The 19,165-nt window shown below is 47.4% G+C and overlaps 1 protein-coding gene across 2 annotated transcripts in view; it reads right to left on the bottom strand.

The window, feature by feature from the left end:
• Positions 1-19,165, bottom strand: part of TRPC6 (transient receptor potential cation channel subfamily C member 6) — a 207,613-nt gene that overhangs the window by 36,413 nt on the left and 152,035 nt on the right. For both annotated transcript variants that reach the window (XM_088456733.1, XM_088456734.1), the window contains exon 6: positions 795-1,028. In XM_088456733.1, the coding sequence (XP_088312859.1) occupies positions 795-1,028 (234 nt within the window). The remainder of the gene's footprint in view (positions 1-794; positions 1,029-19,165) is intronic.

Raw genomic sequence — 19,165 nt, forward strand, 5'->3', positions numbered from 1 at the left:
TATCATGAAAATGCAATGAATTAATTAGTATAAAGGTTATAATGGGGGAGATGTACTAAGCCTTGGATAGTGATAAAGTGGAGAGAGATAAAGGACCTCATTCACAGCCGCTCGCAAAAAGCAAGCGCTCGCTCTGAATGAGGGCGGCCATTTTTTATTTTTTTTTAAAGCCGGCCTCCTGGCCGCTCGCAAAGCTGAGGGTGACCACCCACAGCTTTTGCAAGCGGCAAGGTGATGGTCGCGACCACCGCGACCACCAAGCTTGCGACGAGACCCTTGTGGTAGGGTCTCGTCTGCCGCAAGCCCCAGTGAGCTTCCGGCTCTAACAGAACAGGAAGCTCACCAACGACATCACAAGTGAAGTCAGTAGGGCCACCCTCAAATGGCAGACGTTCCTTTGGGAACGCTCTGTTTGGCCAGCCATACCCCCTCCCCACCTACAAAACGGGGCGAGCTGTCGATCAACATCGACAGCCGGCCCGTTTGTAGCGAGCACCGGAGCGAGTGAATTTCTCACTCGTTCCGGGGCTTGCGAACCTACAATGCGCGCGCCGCACGTGCGCAGTGCCCCACCATCGACCCGCTTGCGAGCACATAGCGCTTGCGAGCAGGTCTGAATCAGGCCCAAAGTACCAAGTAATCAGCTCTTAGCTGTCACGTTACAGGCCGTGTTTGAAAAATGACAGGAGTTGATTGGTTGGTACTTTATCTCTATCCACTTGACCACTCTCCAAGGCTTAGTACATCTCCCCCTATACTGTATGTCTGTAATACATGAGTGGCTGCGTGCTCACCAAAAGTGTAGTATTTTATTTCAGGAGGCAGCGTGGCACTTGTCAGGTCCTTAATGTTCTCATCATCATCCACAAAGTTCTGCGCCCGAGACGCGTGCCAAAAGGCCATGAATCTGGCAATGAACGAAGCAGCAAAGATTGCCAGCATCCCGAAATCCAGGATATTCCACAGCTCAAATATGTATTCCCGGGGCCCCTGCGACCAAATCTCTTTACACTCTGACCAGATCATACCTGTGGGAAATGAGTATCGCCCGTCAACAATATCATCCTTTTCAGAAAGGCACAATTATTTCCAGGCACTTAACGAAGTCATCCAGATACTAAACATAGCACAAGGAACAGATGTAAGCTTAATACACCGAGAGGATGCAATCATTCTGGGATAGTCTGCTTACCACATTTAGCTGGGTCCATAAATATTATAATTGTCACTTAGCTCGTGACTGTTATTATATATGTAATGTTAGGACAAAAACACCTGATATACTGTAAATGAAATGCTTACAAAATCATCATTCTTTATACTTCTCCGTGTACAGTATGCGTATTTTAAGTATCTTTGGAGCTCATTCAGACCCACTCGCTAAGATGCATACTTTCGCTGCTGATGGTATGCAGTGCGTATGCATTGTGCGCGTGCACATACCTTAGCGAAAGTTCACAATGCATTCGCTCGCTGCGCATAGACAGCCCAGCAGAGTGAGTGACAGGAGAAGCCGTTTGTAGGTGGTAACAGGGGCTGGCCATTAAAAACGGGGGAGTGGAGGTGCAAACGCAGGCGTGCCTGAGCATCTCAACGGCGTTTTAGAGGTGTGCATAATTATAAGACAGCATCATAGTACACATCACCTGGCTTGTTTTTACACTGAAGTGCTCGCAGTGCTTGCGGCAGGGTGTGGTCAACCTCAAGCACTGCGATAGCATCCGATGTACCGATGGTTGCATACACTTCCTGGACATGATGTGCAGAAGTGGGCATCTTAAAACAGGCTGGTGGGTGTCTGCATACACTATGTGATCGCTCTCTAAGAAATACTGGGCATGCTAATGCATTGCTGTGTGGTAGCACTGCTTATACAATTTACATACACATCGTGCGAGCGATCGCATCTAGCGAGCGGCTCTGAATCAGGCCCTTTATTCGATTTAAAGGTACCCATATACCTATAAGCAGTGGAGATGACCATTTTGTGGGATGAGGCAATATTTGTAAGCATGCATTAGGACAAGTTCAGCCCACAAAATGGCTACTTACAAGATTTCTCCACAGGATCTGCCAGGTTATGGATTCCTGTAAAACAATTTTAAGATACCAGTCAGGGAAGAGATATAGGGGCTTATTCATCATCGGAGGCCGTATTGCCTCCGATGATTAAGTAATGGTATCGGTGCGAGGAATACTTAAGTATCCAACTTGCAGCACGGGAAACTTGACACCGGAGCAATTCATCATTGCTCCGGTGCAGGGACAGCTGTCTCCATGGTTAGTATCGCAGCTACAGAAGTAGCTGCATTACTTACTTTCTTCTCCATCCGCCCGGCTACGCATGCGTGACCCGAGGTCACGCATGCACAAAGTTGCCAGGGAGGTAGTGAGGAGGCAGCAGTCGGATCCCTCTTCGAACCCCCAGAACTCCTGGGAATTCCCGGGAACTCTTTCCCATAGGAAGGAACGGAGATCCGAGAACAAGGGTCGACTGATGATGACGCTTGTTCTCGGAAGCAAACAGTTTGCTGAATAGCAGGTGGTCCCAGGGGCGCTGAGAGAGGGGGGGGGGGGGGGGCGGGTACAAATTACCCGGGCTTGCTGCAGGGGCCCAGCGGGGGCCCGGGTTCGGCACCGTTACCCCTCCCTCTTAAGTCACAGCAGCCCAGCACATGCTGCTGTGTGCTGGACTGCACTGGAAGACTGCTCGTGGCTGGTAAAGTAAAGCTGGAGTAGTCTCCTCTGCCTATGGGGGCAGCGATCATGCTGATCGCGCCCCCCATTGGCTGTGCACCAGGCTGAGGGGCACACATAGCCCCCTCCCCAGAGCTCATATATATATAATTTTTTCCTAAGGGGGCGTGGCCACGCCTCCCGCGATTAGGCCACATCCCGTCACCTGGGCCCAGCGTGGCTCTCCTCGGCCCTGAGTGGTCCTACTGGACCCCTGATGATGAATAGCTCTGTAACCTAAATATGCGGAATCTAGCATTTCCGCATGGTTACCGGGACATTTATCGTTTGATGAATAGGCCCCATAAACCTTTGACTAGGGGATGAAGCATAAGCCACATAACCTTCCCAGGCTCACACCCTGCATACTATTATGGGACAGCACTTATGGGATCTGCATACATTTCACAGTGTTGACCGATTGAGATAGTAATAGTACGTACTAACTACCTAAAAAATGAATAAGCTTGTGCATGGGGTGTGCAAGTTGTTGTGCGTCCACCCACCTTTTAGCTGGCCCCAAGCCCGTACTGATCATAAGTAAGAACCGTGATCAGAAGACATTGATCCTGGCAGTGTACAACGGGAGGGGGTTGAGCAGCAGTGATGTGCAGTAGACTGGCACAGCACCAGTGTCCGCTCCCTTGCTCTGCTGGCTAGAGAGGAGTGGGTCCAGTCGGAGACTGCACACAGGCCCCTACTCTCTTTATACACCCCTGAGCTCAGTGGTGTGGAGAACAACCCTAGTGCTATCAATACAAGGTTGGTTCTTTGTGGGCCTCACTTCCCTATGTATTCCAGCCTCCTGATGACCAGCCTAGTGCTGGTTGGCACTGTGGCAGGGGAACCCCATGACACGTGTCCCCCAGCTAAACAGTCACCAGATAAAGCCTACTGCAGGCTAATAGAAATTCATGAGGACCCCATGCTCTTTGACCACCCAATTTTTCCATTACCAACCTAGGCTTAAACACCTTGTGCTGTTATGAATCTGCAGGAAATATTTCTAAAAAAAAAATATCTGTTATTGTATCAAAATAATATATTGTGTAGAGGTCAATTTTGCTGCAAAATTGTAGAAGGATTGTGACAGGATCAGGGTTTGAAAATGCTGGGTATTTACGGTGGGTTCTGTTCAGAGGGTCTAAAGCTGGGTACACAATTAACGATGTGTACCCAGTCGACCTATTGTGCGATGAGACCCGTGGGGGTCCAGGCATCAGCAAGTGCATACAAGGAGCGATCGGCAGCATGGCCCTAGCTGACTATGTCGCCCGTTGGTAACATTGATGGTACACACTAGACGATGTGCCCAATATGTCGTCCGATCCTACCGAATCGAAAGACATATCGTCTAGTATGTATCTGTATACCTGGCATAAACTACAGATATGCCCAGCTACATCGTTGCTGATCGCGCTACAAACCTGCACACGCAACGTGCCATGCGATTACCTGCAGCAGCATACGGTATGGTACACTATGACGAGCACTGCAATCGGACCGTGCAATCCTATGGAGGCACGGGTGGGAACACAGTGTGCGTATCCACTTGTGTGCGCACACCTTGCGCCATGCGTGCCGCGATTTGCTGCGTACGCAGCAACTATGTAGCTAGGCTCATCTGAAGAACCTGATTATCAGTCTAGACCATGTACTTAATATATGGTATGGTGCCCATGGGAAATAAACAAACATTGATATTTGGAGTATGGTCACTTGTACATCATGCCGTATACCTGGACCCTTCTCAGAATGAATGGACTTATATATACGCAATTATTTTCTATAACACCACAGGGGTTTTGACATCTTGGATAAGTCAGCTCTATGTTCATCTTGTTAAACATGGCTGTCTGATACAGCAGATAATAGCCTACAAGCGATTCCTCTTTCATTTAGCTATTGGATTTTCTATTTAAATGTCAGTTCTCTGGCAGCGTTCAGCTCTCTCAGCCCTGACACAAAATAACCCTCTATGTCTGAGCTTCTGCTTAGCGTTGCTCGCAGGATAGTTACACTGACACGCGCTGTAAACTTTCATCTATTGTGAAAATGTTCCTGCCAGGGCTTTTAATTGAGATTTTGTGGCAAGCAGCATCAAAGCAGGAGAAATCCCGTGGATGTCTGACAAGTTTTCTTCCAAGTTCTTTTCAGGCTGCAATACTGTAGGTATGGCCACTATCAACAAACACCCGACATCCCTTCATTCTGTCCTTTAGAGAAGACATTTCAATAAACCGTTGAAGCACTGTCCATGGTAATCCCTATTTCAATATCAGACACATGAGTCATGTTCGTATTTTGGGGGGGTGGATGGGTGTGGAAAGGGATCTTAATCAGTGACGTGAGATGAGGTCAATGGTTGGGGAGGCACACATGGAGATGGGTCTGAGTGCTGGGAGCCTGTCACCCCCTATTCACTGTAACTCTCACCTCACTACACCAAGCTTCAATGTCCATTGGTTCTCCTATCTGCATCACAGTGTCTTCTCTTGCTGCTGCTGACTTAGCAGTGAGATCCGATCTCTAAACACTGCAGTGCGCTTCCTGGTCATATGACACATCCAATGTGTCCATCAGTGCTCAAGGCATGCTCTCCATACTCAGAGGCGTGCCTCTATTAGCTGTTTTTGTGCAGCTTACTGCCTGTGGTGTGGTCCCGCCCTCAGCTCTGCAAGCAGTGTCTGACTATACAGAAGAGAGGCAGAGCTATTGCTGCCTCATCTCTGGTCTCCCTGCAGCCCCAGGGAGCTCCACAAAGTTGGTGAGTGTTGACTATAAAAATGATTACAATACACAAAGAAGATGTTTATAAGTTATAAATATCTGCTTTGTATTATTCTAATCATTTTTATATTAAATCCCAGAAGTATGACAGGGGAGGCTCTGCCTCCCCAGCCTACCTTGACTGCACGTCCCTGATCTTAACTTACTTCCACTTCATTAACCTTCAGCTTTAACATCACAAATTGAATTTACTGTATGATCTTTGGGCCTGATTCATTTTGCAATAGCAATTGCGAATGCAATAGCGATCACGCACGCAGTTCAACTGCCTTAGTATGCTAATCTATTGCGATCGCAATGCAGTCTTACCAAAAGCAAAGGATGCCCACATTACCGTACACACATCCGTAATATTTAGCAAGACTGCGATAGAGTACCACAGCAGCCTCTCGCACACTTGCACAAGCTCTGACCTTACTCAGAAATTGCTAACTTCCACGCACGCTATGAGGCCATTGAAGTGGCTAATTTATGCACGCCCCCTGCAACAGCGTTGAAACGCACTGGCACGTCTGCATTTCCACCACCATTCCCCCGTCACCACCCACAAACGACACTTCCTGTCAATCACTCTGCGATGGGTCTGCGTAGTCACAGTCCCGATCACAGTGGCTAGTTCGCGGTGCATATGCATGCACAGAACACAACAATCGCCTGATCGCGTGCGTATTAGCCACTGTGTTCCTTGTTGAATCAGGCCCTTTGTTTCCAGCCCCAGTCTCACATCACTGCTCTGTGCTCCTCCCACTGTATAACCAGGGACAGACGGGGGATAAAATTCATCCTTGGCACTCTTTCCGTGCACGTGTGTATGGAAAAGCGGGATTGACAACACAGCACTGGGGCGTGGCTAAGTGGCAGAGCACCGGGAGGTGGAGCTGCTTGGCCAGGCCTTCAGACCATCAGACCAGCCCATCAAGTCATCGGCCCTTTGAATTTGCCAGAATGGCCAGTCCGGCCGTGTGTATAGCTCTCAGCCTGTGACTTCCATTCCCTTCTCAAATCATGTCACATACAGCTCTCTACTCATCGCTCATCTCCTGATATACTCTGTGCTGCTTGAGTACCCTGCCTTAGCACTACATAGTCTGCGGCTTTCTACTGCCTCCATTCCTCTCTTCACATCATGTCACTACCCCTGTCACACACTGCCCTGTCCACACTAACAAATATCTATCTCCTGATATACTCTCTGCTGCTGGGGCCCCCGTTCAGTCTGTGGCTCCCTGCTCAGATGGTTGCTTTTTGCTGCCTCAACCCCCCTCCTCACACCATGACCCAGCCCCTGTCACATCGCCCTCAACAACACAATCACAGGAGTGGACAGCATTTTTGCCTACCATTTCAGGTGGATATACTATGGGGGAGATGTACTAAGCTCTGAAAAGTGATACAGTGCAGTGATAAACGACCAACCACTCAGCTCCCAACTGTCACGTCACAGGCTGTGTTTGAAAAATGACAGTTGGGAGCTGATTGGCTGGTGGTTTATCACTCTCCACTTTATCACTTCCCAGAGCTTAGTACATCTGGCCCTTAAAGAGACACCAACAGGGGAGTGTGTCTGTGATACCCCCAAACCAGCAGTGTTTTCCCCAGCATGGAAGAGGTTATTGGCCAGGAGTTAGGACCCTGCTGATCCCCAGGAGATGGTTCTGCGAGCCTTAGGAGGGACTATAGAGAGAGGCTTTTGGGGGCAGAACTAGAGAAGCCCAGTGAGTAGTCATGGGCCACATGGCTCAGCTCAGTCAAGAGTCTCGGGACACGGCTCATTAGACAGAATGAACCAGTAGGAAGCAGGGGAGCCGCCGACTGGAAGTGAGTCATTGACAGCTCCGCCCCCCCGCAGCCCAGCACTGCAAATCGTACTTCTGACTCTCCCGAGTCAGTGCACAATCACAGACCCCGATTCCCGGCAGTAGCAGCGCGACTCCGAGCTGCTGCCAGCTCTGCTCCCCGCCAGCCCACACATTTACTGCAGAACATCCTACTGCACTGACTCCCGAATCAGTGCACACACGCCGGACCCCGGAGGTAGCAGCGGCTCGACTCCGAGTGAGTCGCTGCCAGCTCCGCCCCTGCCAGGCCCACACTCACTGCTGGTGCTGTACAACCTACTGGCTACTGCACTGACTCTCCTGAGTCACCCAAGGCCCGGCTGTAGCGGCTCCCTCTGTGTCTGACAGAGAGGTTAGAGAGGTGGGTGTCTCGACACATCAAACTTTAAATGACATGAATCATTCGAACATCTAAATGATTCGCATCATTGTGTTGAGACACTCATGCTGAGAGCTGACAGAGGACAGAGGGCCTGATTCAGAGCCACTCGCTATTTGCGAGCGATGCTCTGAATCAGAGCGGGGAGTTTGTTTTTTTTTCCGGCCTCCAGGCAGCTCGCACAGCTGTGGGTGACCACCCCCCGTACCCGCCTACAAAACGGGGCGAGCTGTCGATCAACATCGACAGCCGCCCCGTTTTGCTGCGAGCTCCGGAGCAAATGAAGGTCTCACTCGCTACGAGGCTCGCGCACGCCGCGCGTACGCACTGGGCCACCATCGTCCCGCTTGCGAGCGCAATGCACTTGCGAGCGGGTCTGAATCAGGCCCAGAGCCTCCTGCAAAGTCTGACAATTGTAACTGTCAGCACCAGAGAGTCGGCTATTGCTGCAGAGGGACACAGGCCCTGATTCAGAGCTGCTCGTAAGCGGCCGCTCGTTCGTTCCGACCGATGTTCGCACAACTGCGCATGTGCGAAACAGTTAGTGCGGCTGAAAATCTTGTGCTCGCTAAATAGCGAATGCCTGCTATTTTGAGTGACAGGAGGAGGCGTTTGTGGGTGGTAACAGGGGAAGGTGCTTGAAAACGGGGAGTGGAGATCCAAACGCAGGCGTGCCAAACGGTAAAAACGGGCGTTTTAAGGGTGTGCATAATTACTAAAGCAGCGTCATCGACCACGTCACTTGGTTGTTTTATAGTCAGAACTGCACGCATGATTGCGGTAGGAAAATCCAGCCACAAGAATAGCGAGCAGTTCATACGCCGTCCGATGTACTCGATTAATCTAATAAATAGCGGACATGACGTATGATGCTAGCGGCTAGGGGGCGTTTTCTTCAAAATTACGTTCGCATGTTTTGTTCGCTCGTTCAGACATAGAGGCGTGAACAGACCGCAAACAGCGAACGGTTAATTTAAATAGCCAGCCCCTTTTTCTGGACAAGCGAGCGCAAATAGCGTCCGGCTCTGAATCAGGGCCGCAGTGAGTAACCATTGCCAGAACTGACACAGAGTGACATCAGTCATAGCCAGCATACCATGTGCCATAAGAGACAAGCCTGTACATACAGAGTGACCAGATACTGTAGAGAAGTGAGCTCAAGAGCGGTTTGTTTCTGCAACAAGGACAGTCCCAGTGCACACAAGTGCAGGACAGAACTATTCCAGTGTGTCAGTGTACCTACTGCATCAGTCAGAGTTACCCATTTACAGCAGAAAACTATATTGCACCCAGTGCAGGGACATCATCATACTGCTAACAATTTATTCTGAGTGGCCACATTTACAGGGACAGCACAGCCACTCCTGCATCTCAGTACACAGTGATCCCCTGCATCTCCTTTATATTTATGTGTTCCGACGAGACCTGTACAGGGAAGATTAAGTGACAATACCTCAAGGACACACAGAGAGGGACATTGTGCTCCTTATTGGTGATTTGCAATAAGACCTTACACCAGAACAGTTGGGTATAATTAAACTCAGAGACATTGTATTGTAATGCACTTAGGACCTGATTCAGAGCCGCTTGCAGGCGCACAGCGTACGATTCGTTCTGCGCGTGCGCGAACTACTCTGTGCGATCGCAGGCCACTCGCTCGCCCAGCAAAGACAGCCCAGTGAAATGAGTGACAGGAGAGGTCGTTTGTGGGTGGTAACAGGGGCAGGATACTAATAACAGGGGTGTGGAGGTGCGAACGCAGGTGTGCCAAGGTGTTCCAACGCCGTTTTAAGGCGTGCATAATTAACAGGCAGCGTCATAGTACACGTCACATGCCTGTTTTTTACACTGCAGTAAAAGCAGTGCTTGCTGCAGGGTAAGGCAACCACAAGCACTGCGATCGAATCCGATGGTGCTCGATGTGCCAATGTTTTAATACTCGTCCTGGAGATGACGTGTGCTAGTGGGTGTCTCTACATAGGCTAATGGGTGTCAGCATTGTCGAAGCTGAATAATTGGCTGAGACAAGTTCAGTTTAAAATTTTATCGCGGCAACGCCATCTTGCGAATGGCCGCAAGACTCCATTTTGGAAATGAGATCGCAAGACACCATTTTTGTGGTCAGCGTCAATTCAAGTTATAACTCAGGAGCTAAGAACAGATGGCAATGTTTTTGTTAACCTACCAAGGGCAACTGGAAAAACAAGCTTTCTGAGTAAAAGTAAATAAGAAGAGACAATGGGTATTTTTACATACAAATTGGGAATCCCTGGATGCAGATAAAGTATAGTTGTGGCAATTGTAATATAATATCTACACAATTGGATTTGTCTGAATCCTAGACAGGATGGCCCCAAATTCCACAGCTTGAGGTGGTAATACATTTGCATTTCACACAAGAGTCTGTGAGAACAAAAGAGGTTTTGTTTTCCTTTGAACACACAACAGGTGGGGGCCTGCTGACAGAGGGCATGTAGAACTACAACCCTCAGCCATCCACACTGCTGGATGTTCACTTCGTGTATGAGAAATTATGCACTTAAATCTCACCCATTAATAACTAGCGTCCTTATATCAAACCCCGAATACTCACACACTACATATTCGCACACAAGGTTCCATTAGCATCAAATTGTATGATTCAAGATGGTTAAGTTAGTTTAAATGCTAAGAAATAGAGGTTTTTGATATCTAAGCTATTATACATGATAAGCAAGGTGTGTTTGGTTTCGTTCTGATGCGTACGCTTTTTACAGAATCCCGGTGTTATCGGTGGAGAGATCGCATCATGCAAACTCATGTTACGGATCGCAGAACTTACAAGCAACAAAATGTTTAGTTGATGGAATGTTACAGGAGGCGTTACCAGAAAGACTCCGGCTGTTAGAGGCAGGGAAAGTCTATTTGAAACAACCTGTTAAATGTGTCGTTACATATGCTTCTCCTCTGGGAACCAATGATCAGCAGGAAGTTCCCCCTTTGTCCTGTTTCAGTCTGGGGGGGAATAAATACATGTGTCCGAACACTGGTTTGCCAGTTCATGTTGAATTTTGGGTGAACAACAACTGATTTTGAGAGTCGACAACAACTGATTCCAAATGCAAATGTCACACCTAGAATCAACTCCAGACCTTTTACCTGCTTAATTGATAATGAAATAATGAGGGAACAGCCCACACCTGTCCATGAAATAGCTTTTGAGTTGATAGTCCCATTACTTTTGGCCCCTTAAAAAGTGGGAGGCACATATAGAAACCGTTGTAATTCCTACACTGTTCACCTGATTTGGATGTAATTACCCTCAAATTAAATCTGAAAGTCTGCATTTAATGCACATCTTGTTTGTTTCATTTCAAAGCCATTGTGGTGGTGAATAGAGGCCAAAATATGAACATTCTGTCAATGTCCCAATAATTATGCACCAGACTGTATATATATGAGAGGGTCCGGTTCTCTGAGAACCAGACCCACCCGAACATCATGATTCTGAGTCGGACTCGAGTCAGACTCGGGTTTACCCGCCTGACTTGGATCCGAAAATGAGGCAAAACGTCATTAATCCCGTGTTGGTTTCTTGCGAGTTTTGGATTGTATATAGGTGTTGTCCATCCAGGGCTGTGCTGTGCTGGCCTCCCAGGGATGTGCTGTGCTATCCAGTGTGCTGTCCATCCAGGGGTGTGCTGTGCTAACCAGTGTGCTGTCCATCCAAAGGTGTGCTGTGCTATCCAGTGTGCTGTCCATCCAGGGGTGTGCTGTGCTATCCAGTGTGCTGTCCATCCAGGGGCTAAGCTGGAAAAAAAAAATCAAGAAAAATAAAAATATTTAAAAAAAAATTATGTTAAAAAAAGTTAAAAACTAAAACTAGTTTTTTTTTGTGCTGTACCCCAGTGTATCCATATAAGCACTGTGATGCTGCAGGCCATACCCCCCCCAATGTATCCATATAAGCACTGTGACGCTGCAGGCCATACCCCCCCCAATGTATCCATATAAGCACTGTGACGTTGCAGGCCATACCCCCCCAATGTATCCATATAAGCACTGTGACACTGCAGGCCATACCCCCACAATGTATCCATATAACTACTGTGACGCTGCAGGCCATACCCCCACAATGTATCCATATAAGCACTGTGACACTGCAGGCCATACCCCCACAATGTATCCATATAACTACTGTGACGCTGCAGGCCATACCCCCACAATGTATCCATATAAGCACTGTGACGCTGCAGGCCATACCCCCACAATATATCCATATAAGCACTGTGACGTTGCAGGCCATACCCCCCCAGTGTATCCATATAACTATTGTGACGCTGCAGGTGGTACCCCAGTATATCCATATAAGCACTGTGACACTGCAGGCCGTACCCCAGTGTATGCTTCCGTACCCCAGTGTATGCTTCCGTACCCCAGTGTATCCATATAAGCACTGTGATGCTGCAGACCGTACCCCCAGTGTATCCATATAACTACTGCGATGCTGCAGGCAGTACCCCAGAGTATGCTTCCATACCCCAGTGTATCCATATAAGCACTGTGACGCTGCAGGCAGTACCCCCAGTGTATCCATATAAGCACTGTGACGCTGCAGGCAGTACCCCAGACTATGCTTCCATACCCCAGTGTATCCATATAAGCACTGTGACGCTGCAGGCAGTACCCCAGAGTATGCTTCCATACCCCAGTGTATCCATATAAGCACTGTGAGGCTGCAGGCTGTACCCCACTGCGTTCACATAAGTCAGCATTTTTCAACCACTGTGCCATGGCATACTAGTGTGCCCCGAGCGGTTGTCAAGTGTGCCACAAGGTCAGAGTTGACTTTATTTGTACTGCTGGCCCGGGCAGTGTTGGGCTCTTCTGGGAGGCTCAGGAGCGATCGGGCCGTGACCTATGGAGACGCGGTGGCATGACCTAGGTCACAATGCACGCCTGTCTGCACACTGCTCCTCCCAGCTCTGCACTGTGTGCTCAGTCACTGAGTATGACTGAGCAACCCCAGCCGATGAGGTACAGGACAGGGATGACAGTATTGGATAGAGATAGCAATCACAGAGTCTGAAAGTGGCAAGTAAATACACTCAAATCAATTATAAAATATAAGATATTTAATAAAAAACAAAATCAATATAGACATGTGTCAATATCCAAATTCAGCTACAGTATGTAATTGAATAAGCAGCATCGGACAGAATGTCCGACAATAATCACATTGAATATGATACAATATGATACAACTGTTAAAAAGTCCCGAAGTTGAACCATTGCAAAGTTTAGCAGCAAATGAATAAAGTTCCGGTGTGGAGGAAATCCAGTCTATACGTATAGATCAGTAAAAGCAGCCTGCATGTTGCTTGTTAATAAAGCTGGTGAACCTGTGGTGGAGGGTCACTAAATAACAGCGTGAAATTTACCTGCAGTTCAGGTTTTAATTGTCCCGTCTCGTGTTGAAAAGGGCTCCGGCTGTAGCGGTATGCAAGACCGCATCCACGGATGGCTGGCTTGTCCGCTCAACCCAGTATGCTGGAAGCTAGATAGTCATTTACTGGATAGCCACTCTATGGTCCCGTGTAGTTGGAGAAGTGCCGGTAAATCCCAGGCAGCGTGCTCGTGCAGGAGCTGTGCGGCTGCTTGTGGTGTCAGAATAAAACCAGACTGGTGAGGAGAGAACACCGTCCCGATCTCCCTTGTATAGAAGCTGCTGCTTACAGATGGTTCTCACGGGAGGAATGAAATTCAGCCTTGCACCTACCTGGGGGCCAATGTGTGTGTTTTTTTTCCTGTGGGGCACTGACTCTGTGCCTTAGTAATTTTAAAATCTTGTTCGGTGTGCCACGAGAGAAAGATTGAAAATCACTGACATAAGTGGTGTGACAGCGCAGTGTCATTTGTGAACACAAAGTTTAAAAAAAGTTAATAAAATAATATATATTTATTGTTGTACTGTTCTATCCAGTGGCTGTGTTGTGTTGTACATCTGTGTTGTGTTGTCCATCCAGTGGCTGTGTTGTGTTGTCCATCCAGTGGTTGTGTTGTGTTGTCCATCTGTTTTGTGTTGTCCATCCAGTGGCTGTGTTGTTTTGTCCATCCAGTGGTTGTGTTGTGTTGTCCATCTGTGTTGTGTTGTCCATCCAGTGGCTGTGTTGTGTTGTCCATCCAGTGGCTGTGTCCAACCACTCCCTGTCCTGTCACAGACTGGTGCTGAGGTGACTCCACAGGCCATAGCCCACTGCGTTTACTAACTTCGCATAAGCACTGCGACTCCAAACATTGTCAGTTGAATAAAAAGTATAAAATGAAGTTTAAAAACATATATTTGGTTCTATTGTTACTTGTACTGTTCTGTGTTCTGTACCACAGTGAGTTTGAATAGAAAAATTAATAACGATCAGTTTAGAAGAGAAGAGCAACAACCAAATACTTTTGATGCAGCTGCTGCCACCAGTCATGACTATAATAGTCCTTCAACGTCATCTAAAGCCGATACACAATGGCATAGAGGGTTTAAGTCAGGGCATCTAAAATAAAAAAATAACAATATTTTACAGTTGTAAAGAAAAAAACATCAAAAACAAAGTTGGCTGCAGAAAAACATAAAATTGCCAATGCAAATCACCACACGAAGTAGCAAGGAAAGGCTAAGGACTTGTCCTTTATTTACGAGTGGTGGTTCTGCAACTGTCAGTGAGGCATGTTCTTCTAGAAGAGGTGTCAAAAAATGAAAACCACTGAGGCACAGGAACCTACTGTGTGCTCAGAAATGTCACAAATCCCTGAGGAGAGTCTAAGTGTTTCCGCAGGTGCAATGTGTGAGCCTGACCTTTCCAGTACTGTACTTGAAGAGGAGCCTCCTTCCACCATTTGAGCGCCCTCTGCAAATGTGGGGATGAGCAGCACAAGTCAACATGCTGAATTAGAAATTGAGGATGCTGCTGTGGAAGTGCACCAGGATGAGGAGGCTATTTGTGTAGCTGATGCTGGAGCATCAATGTTGATGATGAGGATGTTGTTTGTGTAAATCAGGCACCAGTGGAACAGCTGTTGCCCATGATAAGAAAAAGCCCATTGTTATGCCCGGGCAGAAGACAAAAAAATCCTCCTCTTATGTGTGGAATTAGTTCTACCCAAATCCGGACAACAATTGTCAAGCCATAGAGGTAGGGACCTTAACCATCTAGGAACCTCCTCCTTGTTACGTCATTTGCAGTGAGTTCATGGAACATTTTTGGGAAAATCAGAAACTGGTGCAAAAAAAATAACAACAAACAATCCAGCATCAGTTAGCACCCTTTCCTCAGCTAGATCCCAACACCTACAATCTCCACTGCCAACACTTTCATCATCAATATCCTCACTAATGATCGGAGGTAGTTCTGCATCCAGGATAAGGCTAGGTGACTCCTCCCTTATCCAGGATTCCTGAGAAGAATCTTTGAGCGCTAGGCCTGCTGGTGGGGGTGGATCTTCACCCTAGAAAGGAACCAAGAAGACTGCTACTATTAGTTTTAAAAAATAATTGACTGTTAGATAGAGCCAAAATCACTCCTGGGCTTGCGGCAGCGAGACCCTACCGCAGGGTCTCGTCGCAAGCCCGATGGTCGCGATGGTCAACCCACAGCTATGCGAGCGTCCAAGAGGCCGCTTCATTTTCAGGGAGGAGGGCCCTGATTCAGAACCACTCGCTAGATGCAGCCGCTCGCTCCCAGCATATGGAAATTCAGCTAAGTGACGTCAAGGCAGGCGATCGCATGGCAAGGCATTAGCATGCCCACTATGTCTTGGCGAGCGATCACTTTGTGTATGCTGACGCCCACCAGCCATTCATAAGATGCCCACTTGTGCACGTCATCTCCTGAAAGTGTATGCATCCATCGGTACATCGGGGTCCATCGGAACTGACCGCAGCGCTTGCGGTTGACTGTACCCTCATGCAAGCACTGCGAGCATTTCAGTGCCTAATTAAACTAGGTGACGTGTACTATGACGCTGCCTGTTAATTAAGCACACCTCTGAAACGGCGTTAAGATGCTCAGGCACGCCTGCGTTCGCATCTCCACTCCCCCATTTCCAGTGGCCTGCCCCTGTTACCACCCACAAAACACTCATTCCACTGAGCTGTCTTTGCAGGGAGACCGAGGGCATCCCGCATGCGCACTGCAAAGTATACGCATGCGCACATTAGCAAACATCGCCAGCAAAAAGCAATCGCTTGCTAGCGGGCAGGTCTGAATCAGGTCCTTGGTTTGTTAAACTGTGCATGTCTTTTGTAATAACCCAGTGGGTAGGAGGGCCCAAGGACAATTCCATCTTGCATCTCTTTTCTTTACATTTTACACAATTTGGGGCATTGCCAAGTGACATTTTTATAGTCTATTAAAGTGCCATCCTGTCTGCCACTGCTGTGTGGTGATTTTTCATAGATGTCCTATATTTTTTTAAACTGCCGTGAGTTTGTGCTCCCTGAAGCCTTTGGACTATATTGATGAAAAGTAGTGAAAACAATATTGTGAGCTGTGAGGTGGTTAAAATCAGTGGCGTCCTTCCCTGCGATATCACCCGGTGCGGGGAGGAATGCTGTGCATGCGGCTTTGCAATTGTGTGCAAATTTTACGAATTCTACTCCAATTGCGCTTTAGTAACTTTAGGTGAAACTAAAATAATGTGAAAAGGGTGTGAAAACACCCTGTTCACTTTATTTTAGTAAAAATAATGATAATAAATAGAGCCCTCAGCCTGTACAAAGAGATAAAGAGAAGTACAGGGAGTCATTTTATTTGTCACTTCAAACAGCAAAATAGCTTGTCCGCACCCTTTAGACCAGTGGCTCACACAGGGTGAGGGGGGGGGGGGAGTTTCTAAGTAGCCATAAACCATATTTTATCTCAGTTTCTCTGCACAGGTTGCAATCTCAGCTCCGATCAGGACATAATGGAAACTGCTGCGCATGTGTGGAAGCTCCTTGATGCTGAAGCTAACCCAAGGGGGAGCTGCTGCTCGTGCCCAACTGCAGCAGCTCCTCCCATGGGCCTTTGCAGATTTAGAGTATGGCGGTCACACACTATGACTCACTGCTCAAGGATGCGGGCGGCGACGGCGTGGCACTGGTAAGGGCTGCTGAGTTAGACTGGAACTAAAAAGCATATTTCTGATTTGTTTGTTTTTTCTCTTTGCAGCCAATTGACTCTGATATAAAGTAAACAGTTCTCAGGAGTGAATGTCTACCTCTCTCTGCCTTTGTCTCCACCATAGTATTTCTCGCTGCCTCCATTTTGTCTGTGCTTGGAAAAAAAGGGGGATTTAACAATGGGGCTCCAGGCTCCCACATAAATATAGGCCCATCACCATGACACCACGGTCCGACATAAATCATAATTATAAAATTATATTTCTATTTTCCTTACAAATAACCACACCCACAAAGTACAGGACACACCTCCTCCTCTTCGCAAAATAGGCCCTAGATCATTTTCAGACCCAGGCTATATCCGGTCCTGTGGTCAGTGATTTAAATAAAAAAAAATTATAATGTTGGAATCAACATTGTAGTATCCTATAACTTTACAGATACATTTAAGGGACCGTTTCAATAATATTGCCGAAGAAGGCAAGATAAAGAGTGAAAAGTCAAACTACATATAAGTCTGGTGTCAGCAATGGCAGATCTATAATGGGTGCAGGGTGTGCGGTGCACACGGGCCCCTGGGTCAAGGGAGGCCCACACCCTGCACCATATATAGTTATACTTACCCACACAGAGGCTGCACATGGGCTTAAAATGTCCCTGGGTGTCAGCTATATAGAAAATATCATAATTTTGTAAACGTTCCTGATGTACACTGCATTCCAAATTTGGAAACAAAGGTTAGTACATTAAATAATAATATAAATTGAAGATGTAGCTCAGTAATGCAAATCCCGTAAGCAGCTAGGAACTAAACAATTTTACATGCCCACATGAGAATACAATAAGGCTGGGCCGCTTGGCCTTTCCATGCCATTAAATTATGTGCTGACATGCACATACAGTGCATCCGGAAAGTATTCACAGCGCGCAACTTTTTCCACATTTTGTTATGTTACAGCCTTATTCCAAAATGGAATAAATAAATTTTTCTCCTCAAAATTCTACACACAATACTCCATAATGACAACGTGCAAAAAGTTTTTTTGAGATTTTTGCTAATTTAATAAAAAAAAAAACCTAAGAAATCACATGTACTTAAGTATTCACAGCCTTTGCTCAATACTTTGTTAATGCACTTTTGGCAGCAATTACAGCCTCAAGTCTTTTTGAATATGATGCCACAAGCTTGGTACACCTATCTTTGGGCAGTTTCACCCATTCCTCTTTGCAGCACCTCTCAAGCTCCATCAGGTTGGATGGGAAGCATCGATTCACAGGCATTTTCAGATCTCTCCAGAGATGTTCAATCGGATTCAAGTCTGGGCTCTGGCTGGGCCACTCAAGGACATTCACAGAGTTGTCCTGAAGCCACTCCTTTGATATCTTGGCTGTGTGCTTAGGGTCGTTGTCCTGCTGAAATATTAACCGTCGCCCCAGACTGAGGTCAAGAGCGCTCTGGATCAGGTTTTCATCCAGAATTTCTCTGTACATTGCTGCATTCATCTTTCCCTCTATCCTGGCAAGTGTCCCAGTTCCTGCCACTGAAAAACATCCCTACAGCATGATGCTGCCATCACGCTTCACTGTAGAGGTGGTATTGGCCTGGTGATGAGTGGTGCCTGGTTTCCTCCAAACAGAACGCCTGGCATTCATGGCAAAGAGTTCAATCTTTGTCTCTCATGGTCTGAGAGTTCTTCAGGTGCATTTTGACAAACTCCAGGAGGGCTGCCATGTGCTTTTTACTAAGGAGTGACTTCTGTCTGGCCACTCTACCATACAGGCCTGATTGGTGGATTGCTGCAGAGATGGTTGTCCTCCTGGAAGGTTCTCGTCCCTCCACAAAGGAATGCTGTAGCTCTGATAGAGTGACCATCGGGTTCCTGGTCACCTCCCTGACTAAGGCCCTTCTCCCCTGATCGCTCAGTTTAGACAGACAACTCTAGGAAAAGTCTAGGTGGTTCTGAACTTCCTTTTACGGATGATGGAGGCCACTGTGCTCATTGGGACCTTCAAAGCAGCAGATATTTTTCTGTACCCTTCCCTAGGTTTGTGCCTCGAGACAATCCTGTCTCGGAGGTCTACAGACAATTCCTTGGGCTTCATGCTTGGTCTGTGCTCTGACATGCACTGTCAAGTGTGGGACCTTATATAGACAGGTGTATACCTTTCAAAATCATGTCCAATCAACTGAATTTACCACAGGTGGACTCCAATTAAGCTGTAACGACATCTCAAGGATGATCAGTGGAAACAGGATGCACCTGAGCTCAATTTTGACCTTCATGGCAAAGG

The sequence above is a fragment of the Taudactylus pleione genome, unplaced genomic scaffold (assembly GCF_031769625.1).
Source record: "Taudactylus pleione unplaced genomic scaffold, aTauple2 ptg000711l, whole genome shotgun sequence".
NCBI classification, from domain to species: Eukaryota; Metazoa; Chordata; class Amphibia; order Anura; family Myobatrachidae; genus Taudactylus; species Taudactylus pleione.